The sequence below is a fragment of the Cottoperca gobio genome, chromosome 13, assembly GCF_900634415.1.
Source record: "Cottoperca gobio chromosome 13, fCotGob3.1, whole genome shotgun sequence".
NCBI lineage: Eukaryota > Metazoa > Chordata > Actinopteri > Perciformes > Bovichtidae > Cottoperca > Cottoperca gobio.
Window position 1 is genome coordinate 14472798 of NC_041367.1, and position 13753 is coordinate 14486550.

The 13753-nt window shown below is 42.5% G+C and overlaps 1 protein-coding gene across 1 annotated transcript in view; it reads right to left on the reverse strand.

Moving 5' to 3' along the window:
* Positions 1–13753, reverse strand: part of dph1 (diphthamide biosynthesis 1) — a 60144-nt gene that overhangs the window by 13124 nt on the left and 33267 nt on the right. The window contains 4 exon segments of the mRNA XM_029446283.1: positions 420–488; positions 3216–3337; positions 5215–5369; positions 9712–9833. Coding sequence (XP_029302143.1) covers positions 420–488; positions 3216–3337; positions 5215–5369; positions 9712–9833 — 468 coding nt within the window.

Below are 13753 nucleotides of genomic sequence, written 5' to 3' on the forward strand. Positions count from 1 at the left end.
TGTGATCTATGCAGCAGTGCATATGTCTATAACGACACAATTTCACTTTGCATACAAACAAGACCTCATCAAAACAGAAGTTCTCCTCACAAAATGTTATCATGACACTGTAATAAGGTGAATGAGCATGACTGCAAGGGATTATTGAATGTGACTAAGCATTAACAAAATACCTTTTCTATGCATAAAATATGTTTTGAGAATATTATTAGCTAATCTCATTATTATATTTGTTTAGCTTTCTCATTTTTTACCAACTTTTGCTGTCAGAGTACTTATTCCATATACATGTTATTAGTTGATCCCACACTGTGTGAATATCATTAGAGCTGTAATGTGTGTGTGTGACCACAAGGCAATATTTGTAAAGAGAAATTAAAATATTAGTCATAAAATGATGTCATTTTACTTCACTATACCTGTAAGCAGGGATGTCTGGGTTTGCGATCATGATTGACTCCAGGTGAAATCTTCCATCTCCCAGATAACTATAGAAAAAAAACACAAAGCAAATCAATGTTAGAGGTAGGTAAAAAAAGAAAAAGAAATAAAGAAAGATTATTTGTGCAAAGGAAACCCCCTGTAGACAATAGAATTCAATGTGCAACCTTTGTCCGTTTATTCTCCTATCCTCTCCATCAGCTCTCACTCTCTTTTTAAATTAATTCCTCTCTGCAGCCTTTTAACTGAAGACCAAAAGTATTACCAGGCAGAAGGCCTGAGGCTAGGGCGGAGGGTCTGCCCATCTCTGCTGTACGGGGACATGACCCCAACGATTGGGGCATGCTGTTTACAGAGAATGCAAGCTCCTCCAATTAACCCAGAGTCAGGTCCTGCAGATTCACTGGAGCCCGAGCCGAGGCAGAGTTCACAAACCACAAGTCCATGGAAGCAGGTAGGAGGCTGAAAACACAAGCTCAGGCAGAACGGTCTTACATATTCTCCCCTCTCAGGGTCAGGCCGGAAAGGATCCTGCTGATAGTGTGAGGGGGCTCAGGTCGGTACCCCCGCTCATTACTGGACAGTCTCAGTTGGCCTACTGAGACAGGATATGCAATTAAATCCACTAATTGGTTAGCGTTTAGAGCAGCTTGAAACATGGTGTGGGTGGGTTAGGGTTAGGTTTGCTATATAGGCTACCTGGAGACTTGTATGTGTATTTGTGTCAAAAGCAAACATGCATGTCTCACTGATGAGTGTCACAAATAGACCTTTGCTTCTCATTTGCTTAGCAATATCCAAGGACCTCATATAATTATGTTCACAATAAACCTGCTGCACTTTCACCATGGTTGTACTCAGCTCACTGTAGCTTTAAGAGGCTGGTGTGCTCAACTCTGGCTCTCCTGAGGATCACAGTCCTTCCATCCATATTCTATTGTTCTTTTTATAAGTGCTTTCTAATCGTAATGGTATGTGTCTTTGTGTTACGCAACACCTCATCTTCACATTCACATCTATATATTATATGTATTACGAGCGAGAGCTAGGGTAAGGTAGAAGCAGATAGAAATGGTCGACTGATCATAGCTCTGTTTAATGCAGCTTTTGCAAATACTTTTCTTCATTATAGAAAAGAGACGGACCAGGCCATTTCTAAAGATGGGCCTCAAAGACTAATACACCACGACTCAATCTCCATAATGCTGAAGTAGCTCAAAGCTTAAAGTGCAATTACAACTAATATTCTTTGGAGCACTGACACACGTAATTAATGTAAGACAACCCAATGTTAAATATGGATTTATTGTACTAATAAGGGTGATGAACAAAACCCTGCACTGTTAAAAAGAGCTTGTTCTGTGTTTTTATTCTTGGAGATGGTGGATAATCAATAGTGTCAATACCTGAATAGGGATTCATTAAGGTAAAAGGAAACTTGTTAAGAGGACACTGTTACACAGTAATTACGCTTTGGATACAGATTTCACAGCTTAAGAAAACATCTCCTTCCATTTAGGTTTCTAATTTAAATTAAACACTGTTTGGAAAAGAGAGAGGTCCTGACCACACCTGTATATTATACGGGTGTATTGAATGTGTGTGTGTGTGAGAGTGAGTGAGTGAGTGAGCGAGAGAGAGAGAGAGAGAGAAACGTACCAACTCTCAGGCAGTTAAATTGATTCTCTTTACCATCACACCACTACACACCAAGACTCACACATCAAAGACAACACACATTGGATTAGTAGGTGAAGCACACCCTGCCCCTTTCCACTTCCACTTCTTTCACACGTGCAAAGACGCACACACTGATTTTGTCTCCCATAGGGCCAGCCTTATGCATATGGCAAAGCTTGTCCTTGAGTAGCCATTTTAATCTCATGCACTGGGAGGTTTTAATCACATGGACACCAGATGTGTGCAGATCAGACATACCAGGTGATGCACCCTAGACATCATTATACCCGGGGAATTACTTCAACTCACTGTGCACCACAAGGCATAGGATTCTCTGCACTGTAGAGCTGCACGAGATGCAGAGACAAAGTGGCTGCGGAGGTGTTTGTTGCTTGAACATGTTATTTTGCCAGAGCACTCTCCTCCCCGCAGAACAGGGAGGATAAGCATCACGCTGACAAGTCTCACATGCACAGAGTTTATGTTGATGTAAAAACACTGAAGAGCTAGTCTTTTAGGATTCTAGGATTCATCACATTTTCCCCCTTTAATGGGAAATGAAGGGGAGAAAAACGAAGTTAAAACAGGCCATCGCACAAGCTGAAACAAATGACAAACGGTGACATGTTGCACAGATTAAATTCTCAACATGACAATGCCACAGTAGGTGTCCTCCTCTGTGAAAACATTTCTTTAAAACATGTAACATTTGCGAGCATGTGGATGCATTGTAGTTGGTTTGAAAACAGCCAAAAGTGGCCTTGGTTTTACACAATTCGATGCTTTGCACAGCGCGAAGGTATTTTTAGCCCTGTCGTTCTGGATCAGCACCTGGCTGTTTTTGGCTGGATATAATAAAAGCCTGATCAGAAACACACATGTAGAGCGAGTTTTCACAGAATGCTGGTGTGGCTGGGGTGATGTCATACTAATTATTTCTCATGTTACATGGGTGGGCATGGGTAATTAAGGCACCTGGGGGGGGGGGGGGGGGGTTGTCAGTGCTGGGTGTCTTTGGTTATCTGGATATCTCTGCTAACTATCAGTAAGAAAGGAAAATGTGAGGCGGGAGACAGGAGGAGCGGGTGTCTTACATTACGGCATTGACATGGCGGTCCAAGCGAGGGGAGGTACAGCCCAAAATTTCTCCTGGTGATAGAGGTCGACACTGTGGGACCAGCACATCATACTCTGGCTTGAGGGCTGCACTCACAGCCTGCAGCATGGAAGAAGGGAGAAGAAAAGACAGTTAGAGATTTGCATGTTTAGGCAAGCTCACCCTTTACCCTTTCCCTTGTTTTGGAATAGCCTTAGGTTTGAAATGCCTCTCCTAAAAGAGAGCTATGAGGATGATATTCATGACTTGTACACATCATTAGAAGTTAATTGCCAAACAGACACCATGTACTAAGACCAGCAAAAGAAAAAAAAAAGAAAACAAAAACAAGGTTTTCTTCTCCCTCTTTTTACAAATGAAAAAGGAGTCATCATCAAATGCAGGAAAATTAAACATGGCATGAATAATTGGCTTAATGAGGAATTAGGTCTTGTCTCATCTAAAACACACATTTATCCTATTTGTAATACATTGGTATATAGTTTTGTATATTGTGCATTTTCACCTGGTCGGTCCTTAGAACTGTCATTTGATATTTATATATAGTTATTGGATTATTCAGTGGGTTACCTTCCTTGCGAATATTGTAAATGGTTTCTGTGATCACATCTACATTACTCTTTATCAAAAGTGAAAGCACCCAATTATTGTTCTGAATTTAAGGTTTCATGTTAGTGCTTATTCATGCTTACACCTGCTTATTTATCTCTATTTCTAGAGACGTGTTAGCATAAACATTTTGGTTTGCCAAGCTTGAAATTAATCCAGAGTAGTTGATGATCTAAGCCTTTCTTTTGTGTTCTCAGTATCATTACACATATCAAATGTTTTCTACATGTGTAAAGAAATATTAATGTAGATAAAATGAATATCAACACATAAACAATGCAATTAAAAAGCGCTCAAATAATCAACTCTTCCAAACACCTACATTCATTTAAGCAAAAATGATATAAGAGCAAACAAAAAAAACAAACAGATAGTGTGCATGGAGGTGGAAGGATAAATTAATCGATATAAGGCTAATTTAAGGCAGTCCACAGGGAATACGGGTGAACTCCCAGCTTCTCCCGCCCATACTGTGTGACCTCAACAAGCCTACACACACACACACACACACACACACACACACACACACACACACACACACACACACACACACACACACACACACACACACGAGGGAGATGGAGGCCCACATGCATACATACAATACACAACGACAAACACAGAAGTATACTGATTATGTACACATATACACATAGAAGCACTCAAACAACACAACATAAAATAAGACCCACATGGGAGGAGTGTGGTGTAAAAATAACGGTGGTTACATTAGTGAAGGCCCAAAGTGGTGTTGGTTCAACACAGCAAATGAAAGCAGCAGAATGCATTATAGAAGAGGCAGCGAGTGTGTAAGAAAAGATGTTCAAGCTTAATACTATAGCTGCTGCCACTGCTTATGTAAAGAGCAGAGCTGAGCACGACGCTGTACCGAGAGGCCTTCCGAGTTCATAACTCCTTTCAAATCCAAAATAACTGCTACCGGATTTCTCAAACCCACACTTGAACTGAGATTAAGTGTGGAGTGCGAACTTGTTCATAAAAGCCAGGAACCAGATAAGGTATACTGTACAAATGCACAGAAGTATGTGTGTTTCTATATTGTACAAATATACACGGGGAAAACTGAAAATACACACAAGTGAAAATGATCATTCAGGTAAAGATACAGAATCCCTCTACCTCAGCTGTCTCTGACTCAAACATGGACTGACACACATTTACATTTACACGCACACACACACACGCACACACACACACACACACACACACACACACACACACACACACACACACACACACACACACACACACACACACACACACACACACACACACACACACACACACACACACACACACACACACACACACACACACACAATCAGACAGACCCAGTGCTTAATCACCTGCAGTGCTGCCACAAACTGAATAGTGCTGACGAGTGCCAGAGATTGTCCGGGAGGGAAGTTGAACTTGACCGTGTCCATGAAGTGTGCATTGTCCATCTGGATATCCACAAACACATAGAGCATCTTAATACCTGCTGTGGAGTCTATGGGGACTGCAGGGAGACAAAGACAAAAGAAAGACAGATGAATAATTTACTCAGTTATGTCAGGTAAGCCTGCGGTATATACACTATTGAAGGTGGTTCAAGCATTAACATGCAGTACATGTTCAACGATACAGCTATACAGGAACACAGTACCTGCACATATATAGATGTAAGTATGTGTGATATAACTGAAACTCATCCTGTGTGAACTCCCAGCACACGCAGGAACTGATGCAAACACCTCAATTATTTAAGGAAGGAGAGGGACACATGCGATTACTATTAATGTCATTAATTTCACAGGCCATTTACTGCACGCCGGGGCCTAGGAGAGGTAGAGACGTGCCGAGTTAGAAAAGTAGTTGACAGTCCAAGAAGAAAGGGGCAAAGGACTCGGATAAAAAATATAAATGAAATTTAATTTGTAGATCAGGGACAAGGGGACTTTTTTTGTTACGATTAAGCAAATGGCCCATTAGGTTCCAAATGTCTTACGTGCAAGTGCAGCTCACTTGACTGCCTAGAAGATTAAAGCAACAACGAAGATCTGTGAGATACACGTCTTCACAAAGGATTGCAGGCAGATGGGGTGGGAACCAGAAGTGAGGAATGGGAAATGGCAATGATAGTAGGCTGGAAAACACTGAAATCCAATTTGGAGGTGGGGGTAGGTGATTCAATAATGTACTTTATACATTCCTAAAGATAGGGCTTGGAAGAGAAGGAAAGGAAAAAGTAACAGGATACTGTGTGTGTATGTTTGAGGGTTGGGGGGTGGGTTGTCAATTAGCTGGCAAGAGAAGTGATGAATGGCTTCGCATCTCAGCAGAGAGGGAAGTGAAGGAGATGGATAGGGATTTAAGCAGGTGGGCTTTACTGCAGGCCACATGTTTAGAGAGAAACCAAGGACTTAAATATATCATGAGACTAAAAAGGACTGGAGGAGTTGAGTAAAAATCCAGACTGAATCTAACAGCTGTCAGTTGCTTGTTTATAGGCACTCCCAAAACGTAAAGGGCAAAGAAAAGTGACATCGATCTGTGTTCACATTAGCATGGTAGCCTGAGAGCACTTAGATGCTGCAATTAGAGACTCAGTCAATGAGATGGACAGGACTCGCTCACCCCATCATTACCCCAGTGGTTTTATTCATCTATGTGTTATAGCAATAAGGTCACGTAGCACAGCTGCTTATCGAGCTTGTGTAAACAAATACAGAGGTACATTCAAAGCAATTGGGACTAAGAAAAGGTTGGACATAATAGTATACTGGTGTATTTACAAATGTTTTTAAACTAATCAATATGCACTAACAGGTTCCATTCTATATTGTGCAATTTGTAGGGGTACGACCTCAGACGTATCAGAATTAAGCGTATACCTTACTCTAATGCAAACATGTGTCGTAAGCCTGAGCTGACTCTGGGAAAAAAAGGAAGTGACAGTCGTCATTGAGATGTGATTAGGCCCCATGATGATGTGTAATGTGGGAACTGTTAACGGGCCTGTTAGTGAAACCCAAGCGTCATGCAGGTTCACTACACAAACAAATGTTGCCGTCATGATTTGATTTGCAAAGCTCTTTAAAATGAGTCATGCCACCAACAAAGTGAGGACCTGCCTATGATGGGTAAGAAGGTCCAGTAATACTAACAACTGTGGCAGCTCGCCTGACATCTGAGCGAGGCTTCAGTTTAGGTTTTTTCTCTGGCACACAAGTTTAATTCTGATTTCTATAATTTGCTTCATCTCTACTCTCACGCCCTTCTTATCTTGGTGTTTTTTGCTATCAGAAAATATTATTAAAACTTTAAAACATGCCAAAACATGGTTTTATGATGTTGCCCATATTGCCCTGAACCGCGCTTTATGAGAACAAAAGATGACGTGGCACCAATATTCACAAAAGCAGATACCGCAGAGGAAATGAAAATGGTGCAGGAGAGACAGGTTCTCTATGTGTCAGTCAGAACCCATTGTCTTTAATCTCCCACAGGTATCTGACATCTTGGGAAACAGTGCATATGACGTCCTCATGATTGAGTTAAGAAGGTCAGGAACACACACACACACACACCCTTACACACAGATTCTTTCACAATCTGTAATTCACCTAATTTATTTCGAGATATATCTGATCCAACTTTATAACAAATTGATCTTTGGTGTGCGTACACATCTCTTTTGTAAACATAGACGCATGCAATCAAATAATATCAAAAAGTGAAAGTGCACACACACACACACACACACACACACACACACACACACACACACACACACACACACACACACACACACACACACACAGCTTTTCAGTGTATTAAGATTCTGTTGGTCATTTCTGGTATTTGGGAGAGGGGAGATTGTTCTGGCAGGGATGTATCAGAACTATTGATTTAGCATTTCCTCCCATGTTCTGCAAGAGACAGATAGCGGGGGCGAGTGTGAAGGTCCTCAAGAACTGCTTGAGGTTTTCAAAGGACGGCACTAATGCATGTTCCCCATTGATCTGCAGGATAAATGTGATGCCCGGGCTCCAAAGGTCTGATATGCCTTCTATGCTAGAGCTAGGTGGGCTTTACTAACTAGCTGCGTTTTCCGTTGATCGATAGCTCGGTCTGTCTTTGACTTCTATTCCATGCGGCCCGCTCCGAGCAGGTGGGAGTCATAATGTTCGCCCACTTCACGTTCCTTTGTGTGTGTGTGTGTGTGTGTGTGTGTGTGTGTATGTACAGTATATCTCAAAAGTGAGTACACCCTTTAGATTTTTGCAAATATTCTGTTATATCCTTTCAGGGGATAACATTATCCTACTGAAACTTTGATATAACTTAAAGTAGTCAGTGTGCTGCTTGAATAACAGTATAGATTTATTGTCCTTTGAAAATTACTCAGTACACAGCTGTTAATGTCTAAACAGCTGGCAACAAAAGTGAGTACACCCCATAGTGAACATGTCCTAATTGTGCCCAATGATGTTGTTTTCCCGCCCTGGTGTCATGTGACTCGTTAGTGTTACAAGGATTCAGGTGTAAATGATAAGCAGGGCTGTTAAATTTGGTGTTTTGGGCACAATTCTCTCTGAATGCTGGACAACATGGCACCTCATGGCAAGGAACTCTCTGAGCGGCTGAAAAAAAGGATTATTGCGCTTCACAAAGATGGCCTTGGCTATAAGAAGATTGCCAACACCATGAAAATGAGTTGCAGCACAGTGGCTAAGATCATACAGCGGTTTTCCAGGACAGGTTCCACTCGGAACAGGCCTCGCCAGGGTCGACCAAAGAAGTTGAGTCCACGTGCTCAGCGTCATATCCAGAGGTTGGTTTCCAAAAATAGACGTGCGAGTGCTTCCAGCATTGCTGCAGAGGTTGCAGAAGTGGGATGTCAGCCTGTCAGTGCCCAGACCATACGCCGCACACTGCATCAAATCGGTTTGTATGGCCGTCGCCCCAGACAGAAGCCCCTTCTGAAACCGATGCATAAGAAAGCCCGCAAACAGTTTGCTGAAGACAATGAATCCAAGAACATGAGTTACTGGAACCATGTCCTGTGGTCTGATGAGACCAAAATAAACCTGTTTGGGTCAGATGGTGTCCGGCGTGTGTGGCGGCACCCTGGTGAGGAGTACCAAGACAAATGTGTTTTGCCTACAGTCAAGCATGGTGGTGGCAGCATCATGGTCTGGGGCTGCATGAGTGCTGCCGGCACTGGGGAGCTGCATTTCATTGAGGGACACATGAATTCCAATATATACTGTGACATCCTGCAGCAGAGCATGATCCCCTCTCTTCGGAAACTGGGCCGTAGGGCAGTTTTCCAACATGATAATGACCCTAAACACACCTCCAAGATGACAACGGCCTTGCTGAAGAAGCTGAAGGTTAAGGTGATGGACTGGCCAAGTATGTCTCCAGACCTAAACCCAATTGAGCACATGTGGGGCATCCTCAAGAGGAAGGTGGAGGAGTGCAAGGTGTCCAACATCCGTGCGCTCCGTGATGTCGTCGTGGAGGAGTGGAAGAAGATTCCAGAAGCAACCTGTGCAGCTCTGGTGAATTCCATGCCCAGGAGGGTTAAAGCAGTGCTAGATAACAATGGTGGTCTGTGTACTGAGTAATTTTCAAAGGACAATAAATCTATACTGTTATTCAAGCAGCACACTGACTACTTTAAGTTATATCAAAGTTTCAGTAGGATAATGTTATCCCCTGAAAGGATATAACAGAATATTTGCAAAAATCTAAAGGGTGTACTCACTTTTGAGATATACTGTATATAATCATCCAAGCAGAGCGACGGAGAGACGGACAAACACTGCACACAGACAGGTAAAGAGACTCACTGAGACAACTGTGGCCGTAGTGCACCATGAAGTCAGCTCCTAGGGCTCGGGCGGTGAAGTCGTCCACGCAGCAGGCCCCGTACGTGACGTCCCCCATCACAATGGTATCTGCCTCCGTAAACCTGGGATGTGCACACACGGATACACTAATCAGTGCAGTCACAGACCATATGCACATGCTGTTGTTCGTTACCATGGCAATCAATACCACAGCATGCCAGGCACAGCCTGATTATGAGCGGTCTGAATACGATCAATCCCTATCCGCTTGCTTCAGATAGAGTACATTATATAGAATCTGACAGCGTTGTCAGTCAATGACTGACTCGCAGCTTATCAGAGTGACACACTGCTATTCTTCTGCTCCCTCATGACCGGCAGCCAAAGGCCCGAATGCGGCACATGCTGTCTGATGACCTATTAACCCTAGTCTGGCAGGGCTTTACCAGACAGAGGCTACACAGAAGGAAGAAGCAGTAGGAAGGGAAAGACTGTTACACAAAAGCAGATTAGAGTTTGTAGGGGCCTTGGCTTGTTCATCTATTGCCTGAATTTATAGCAAATCTGCCTGGAAACAGTAGAAACAGCCTGTGCAACAGTGTGTGTACGAGAATAAACTAAGCAGACTCGATGCTTTATGCCTCAAGTAGGTTGCGAGAGCGTAGCACATACAATGTGAGCCTAATGTTCCACTTTGCGCCTGTAATACCACAAACAATTCATGGCCTTCTTGAGAGGAAAACTAGCAAATTACAGAGGCATCTGTGGACCCAGATCTGTTAGAATGAATTGCCGAGCGCACTACAGAAAAACAAGCTCTTTCTTTTATTGCCCTTTATGGGCGAATAAAATGCTAAGTCAACCCTTAAAGGCTAAGTAAAATGAATAAAGGCTGAGAGTAACAGGGAGGAAGTGCAAATGAACAGAAGCTTGAGGCATTGCAGGGGAGGAAAGATGGGTAGACGAGGGGTGGTTGTAAATGGTGGTTGTTGCAACGTATTTGTGGCCGTCTTCTGACAGATTTGGGCTAGACAGAAGGGGTAGAATAGAGATGAGACAGAGGGCTTGGGGAGAAGAGGGAAGTGATAAACAGACATGGCTGCACACAGAACAGCATCTGTAGCAACCAACAGACTCTTAGTAATGTGTCTCCTGCCGCCCAATCTTTCAACCCACATCCACTCTCTCCCTCTCTCTTTATTTCTCTCTCTCTCTCTTTATTCATCTCTCTCTCTCCCTCTCTCTTTATTCCTCTCCTCGCAAGCGGCTTCAGACAAAGTTTTCCATTTAGCCTTTTCTGCCTAATTTTCTCTGATTTAATCTCTGGTTTGACTCTCTCTGGGCTCCTCATCATCGTCCCCAAGTTTTCTAAGTTTTCTATTCTCCCTCTCTCTCTCTCTCTCCCCTCCCTCCCTCTCCCTCTCTCCCTGTCCCTTCTCCTCTAATCGCTGCTCGCAAGTGAAGGGTAGTGCAGGCCAGCTGAGCCCAGGAAAACATAGAGAGAGCAACTCATCTGGTAAATAAATATTTGCCTTTGAAGATTTGAATCAATTACCCTCTCTCTTGTCAAGGTTTTGATGTTTGTCAGTGTGTGTCTCTTTGTACTACGTGCACGTGCGTAATTACGGGTGAAAATGATGTTATCTTACGGGTCGTTTGTGGACTTGTGCACTCATTTGCTCATTTACTGCAGCCCATTGTTCTTTCATCGCAGTCCACTGACTTTGTTTGGAGTTGCATAAACGTGCATCAACCTTTCAGCTAAAAATACAGAGCCTGCCCACCAGAAAATTAGAGAGGCTATTCCCTGCAATCCACTGCAGATCATGCAGTATCCTCTACAATGTAAAACACTACAGAAGATGATTGGATCTAATCAGCCATCTATCTGCCAGAAATACCATTATCATGTTATCTCTATTGGCAGTACAGTGCAAATCCAGTTATTTCCAGAGTGAGTACGCTGAAATCTCAAGGTAATAAATGCTAAGAATCCGATTAAGAGGCCCATAAGAGACATGCGATGCAACTGGGACATGGGCAGCATAATTACTAGGCAATGTATAGTCCTATATCCCTCTGGGAGAGAGGGAGAGAGGGAGAGCGGGAGGATGGAATGAATGAACGTTGAAGAGAGAACTACAGAATGAAAAGTGTATCAGTGTTAATCGAATCCAATTTTTTAACACCAGCTAACACACGAAATACCATATGACTGGTGGGTGCATATAAAGCTCCAATGCCTCCTCATTTCCATTTATTCCTCTCTCCGTCTCCTCTCCTCTACTAATCTCTCGTGTCAGTCACTTTCCTGTTTCCTTCAGTATATCAGCACTGGTTTTGCCTCATCTCAGGGTACTCAGTTCAGCCATTCCAACCAAAATGTCATTAAGATCTAATTAAGATGTCAGAGAAGCTTGTGAACTCCATAACAGCCCTTGTTAATTAGGTCTTTAGCATACAGCTCAATATGTGTGAGAAATTGCCAACTGATCAAAATCTTTGTTATAAAAACCATTGCACTGGTGTGTGCCACAAAACACAAGTCTCAGGAGCAGACCGCAAAAATGAACATATGCACACGCACGCACGCACGCACACACACACACACACACACACACACACACACACACACACACACACACACACACACACACACACACACACACACACACACACACACACACACACACACACACACGACTGTGGATTAAGTGTCAGCTAATTGTATCACTGTTTATCAACAGGTTAAGTAGCCGCTATGTATTATATAAATAGCATCTCGTTCAGATCCATTATTGTCATAGTGTGGCAGCATATGCATGAAAGCACATTCATTTTTCTGCTGCTGTTCTCTTGAGATGATATACTTTCTTGATGTTGACAGGATTCTTCTGATGCCGGCGTTGCCACTTGTTGGCACCTGCGCCTTGCAGCTCAGAGATGTTAGGGTGGTGATGGCCTAGTGGTACGCCTTCCCGAACAAAACACTTGAAGGTCGGGAGTTCAATACCAGGCTGCCACAATTGTAAGGTACTTAACCCTGAGTTGTTCCAGGGAGACTCTCCCTGTACTTAGTTCAACGTAAGTCGCTCTGGATAAGAGCGTCTGCTAAATGACCTGTAATGTAATGTAATGTAATGTTGCCGCAGACAAAGAGAATGAAAAACTTCTCCAGTCTCTGATGCATACCATTAGCACTTACAAAGCTTATGCTGACACTAATCTGTTGATGACAATTACTAGGATGCATTTTATAACTAAAAATAATTCTACCATCTGTCTGAATAACTGTTGATTTAAGATTTGCAGTGTTTTGAGGTGTGGGAAGTTGCAGATCATTTTCACTCTGAGCCCTATCAGCTTGAGAAAGCGTTACTGATTTTAAAAGTCTCTGACAATGATTCAAAACCTGCATGGAGAACGACTGTATGTTGCTCTTAAAATTGCAATTCCGTAAAATATTTTGTCATGCTGAACAACAAGGTTAGATGAAGCATGTTACTGTAGTTACATGTTTTTCTTGGATTGTTCTGGATGCAAATTTCCAGTTGTGTGTTTGAAGGAGTAGGATTGTGCGTGTGGTGGTGGGAAAGTGGACTGACTGGATCACAAGCAACAGAGCTTCACATACCAAACATTCATACCTGGAAGGTGTCAAATACAATATCAGACCTCAACTTAAGCAGTTTTGTTGCAGATATTCTCGGGGTCACAAAGATAGAGCTCCGTCAAAATTTGAAGCCTTACTTTCATGCAGAGCAACTAATGATGTACACAAATCAAGATGTCATTCATACATATGTGCAAGAAATGTATATATTTGAGGCGGTACATTGCATATGTCATATCTTCCTAATTGTGTAAGTATAAAGTACATAATATGTATAATTAGTACTAGTCATGGTTTGTTTCACTCTAAACTATCAACATTGGCTGTATATCTAACAAACTGTAGTTTAATAAATTGTCATCTATAATGACAAACCAGCCATGTGCCGATAAAATAGACCAAAGATCCTAAAATGTTTTACTCACTGGC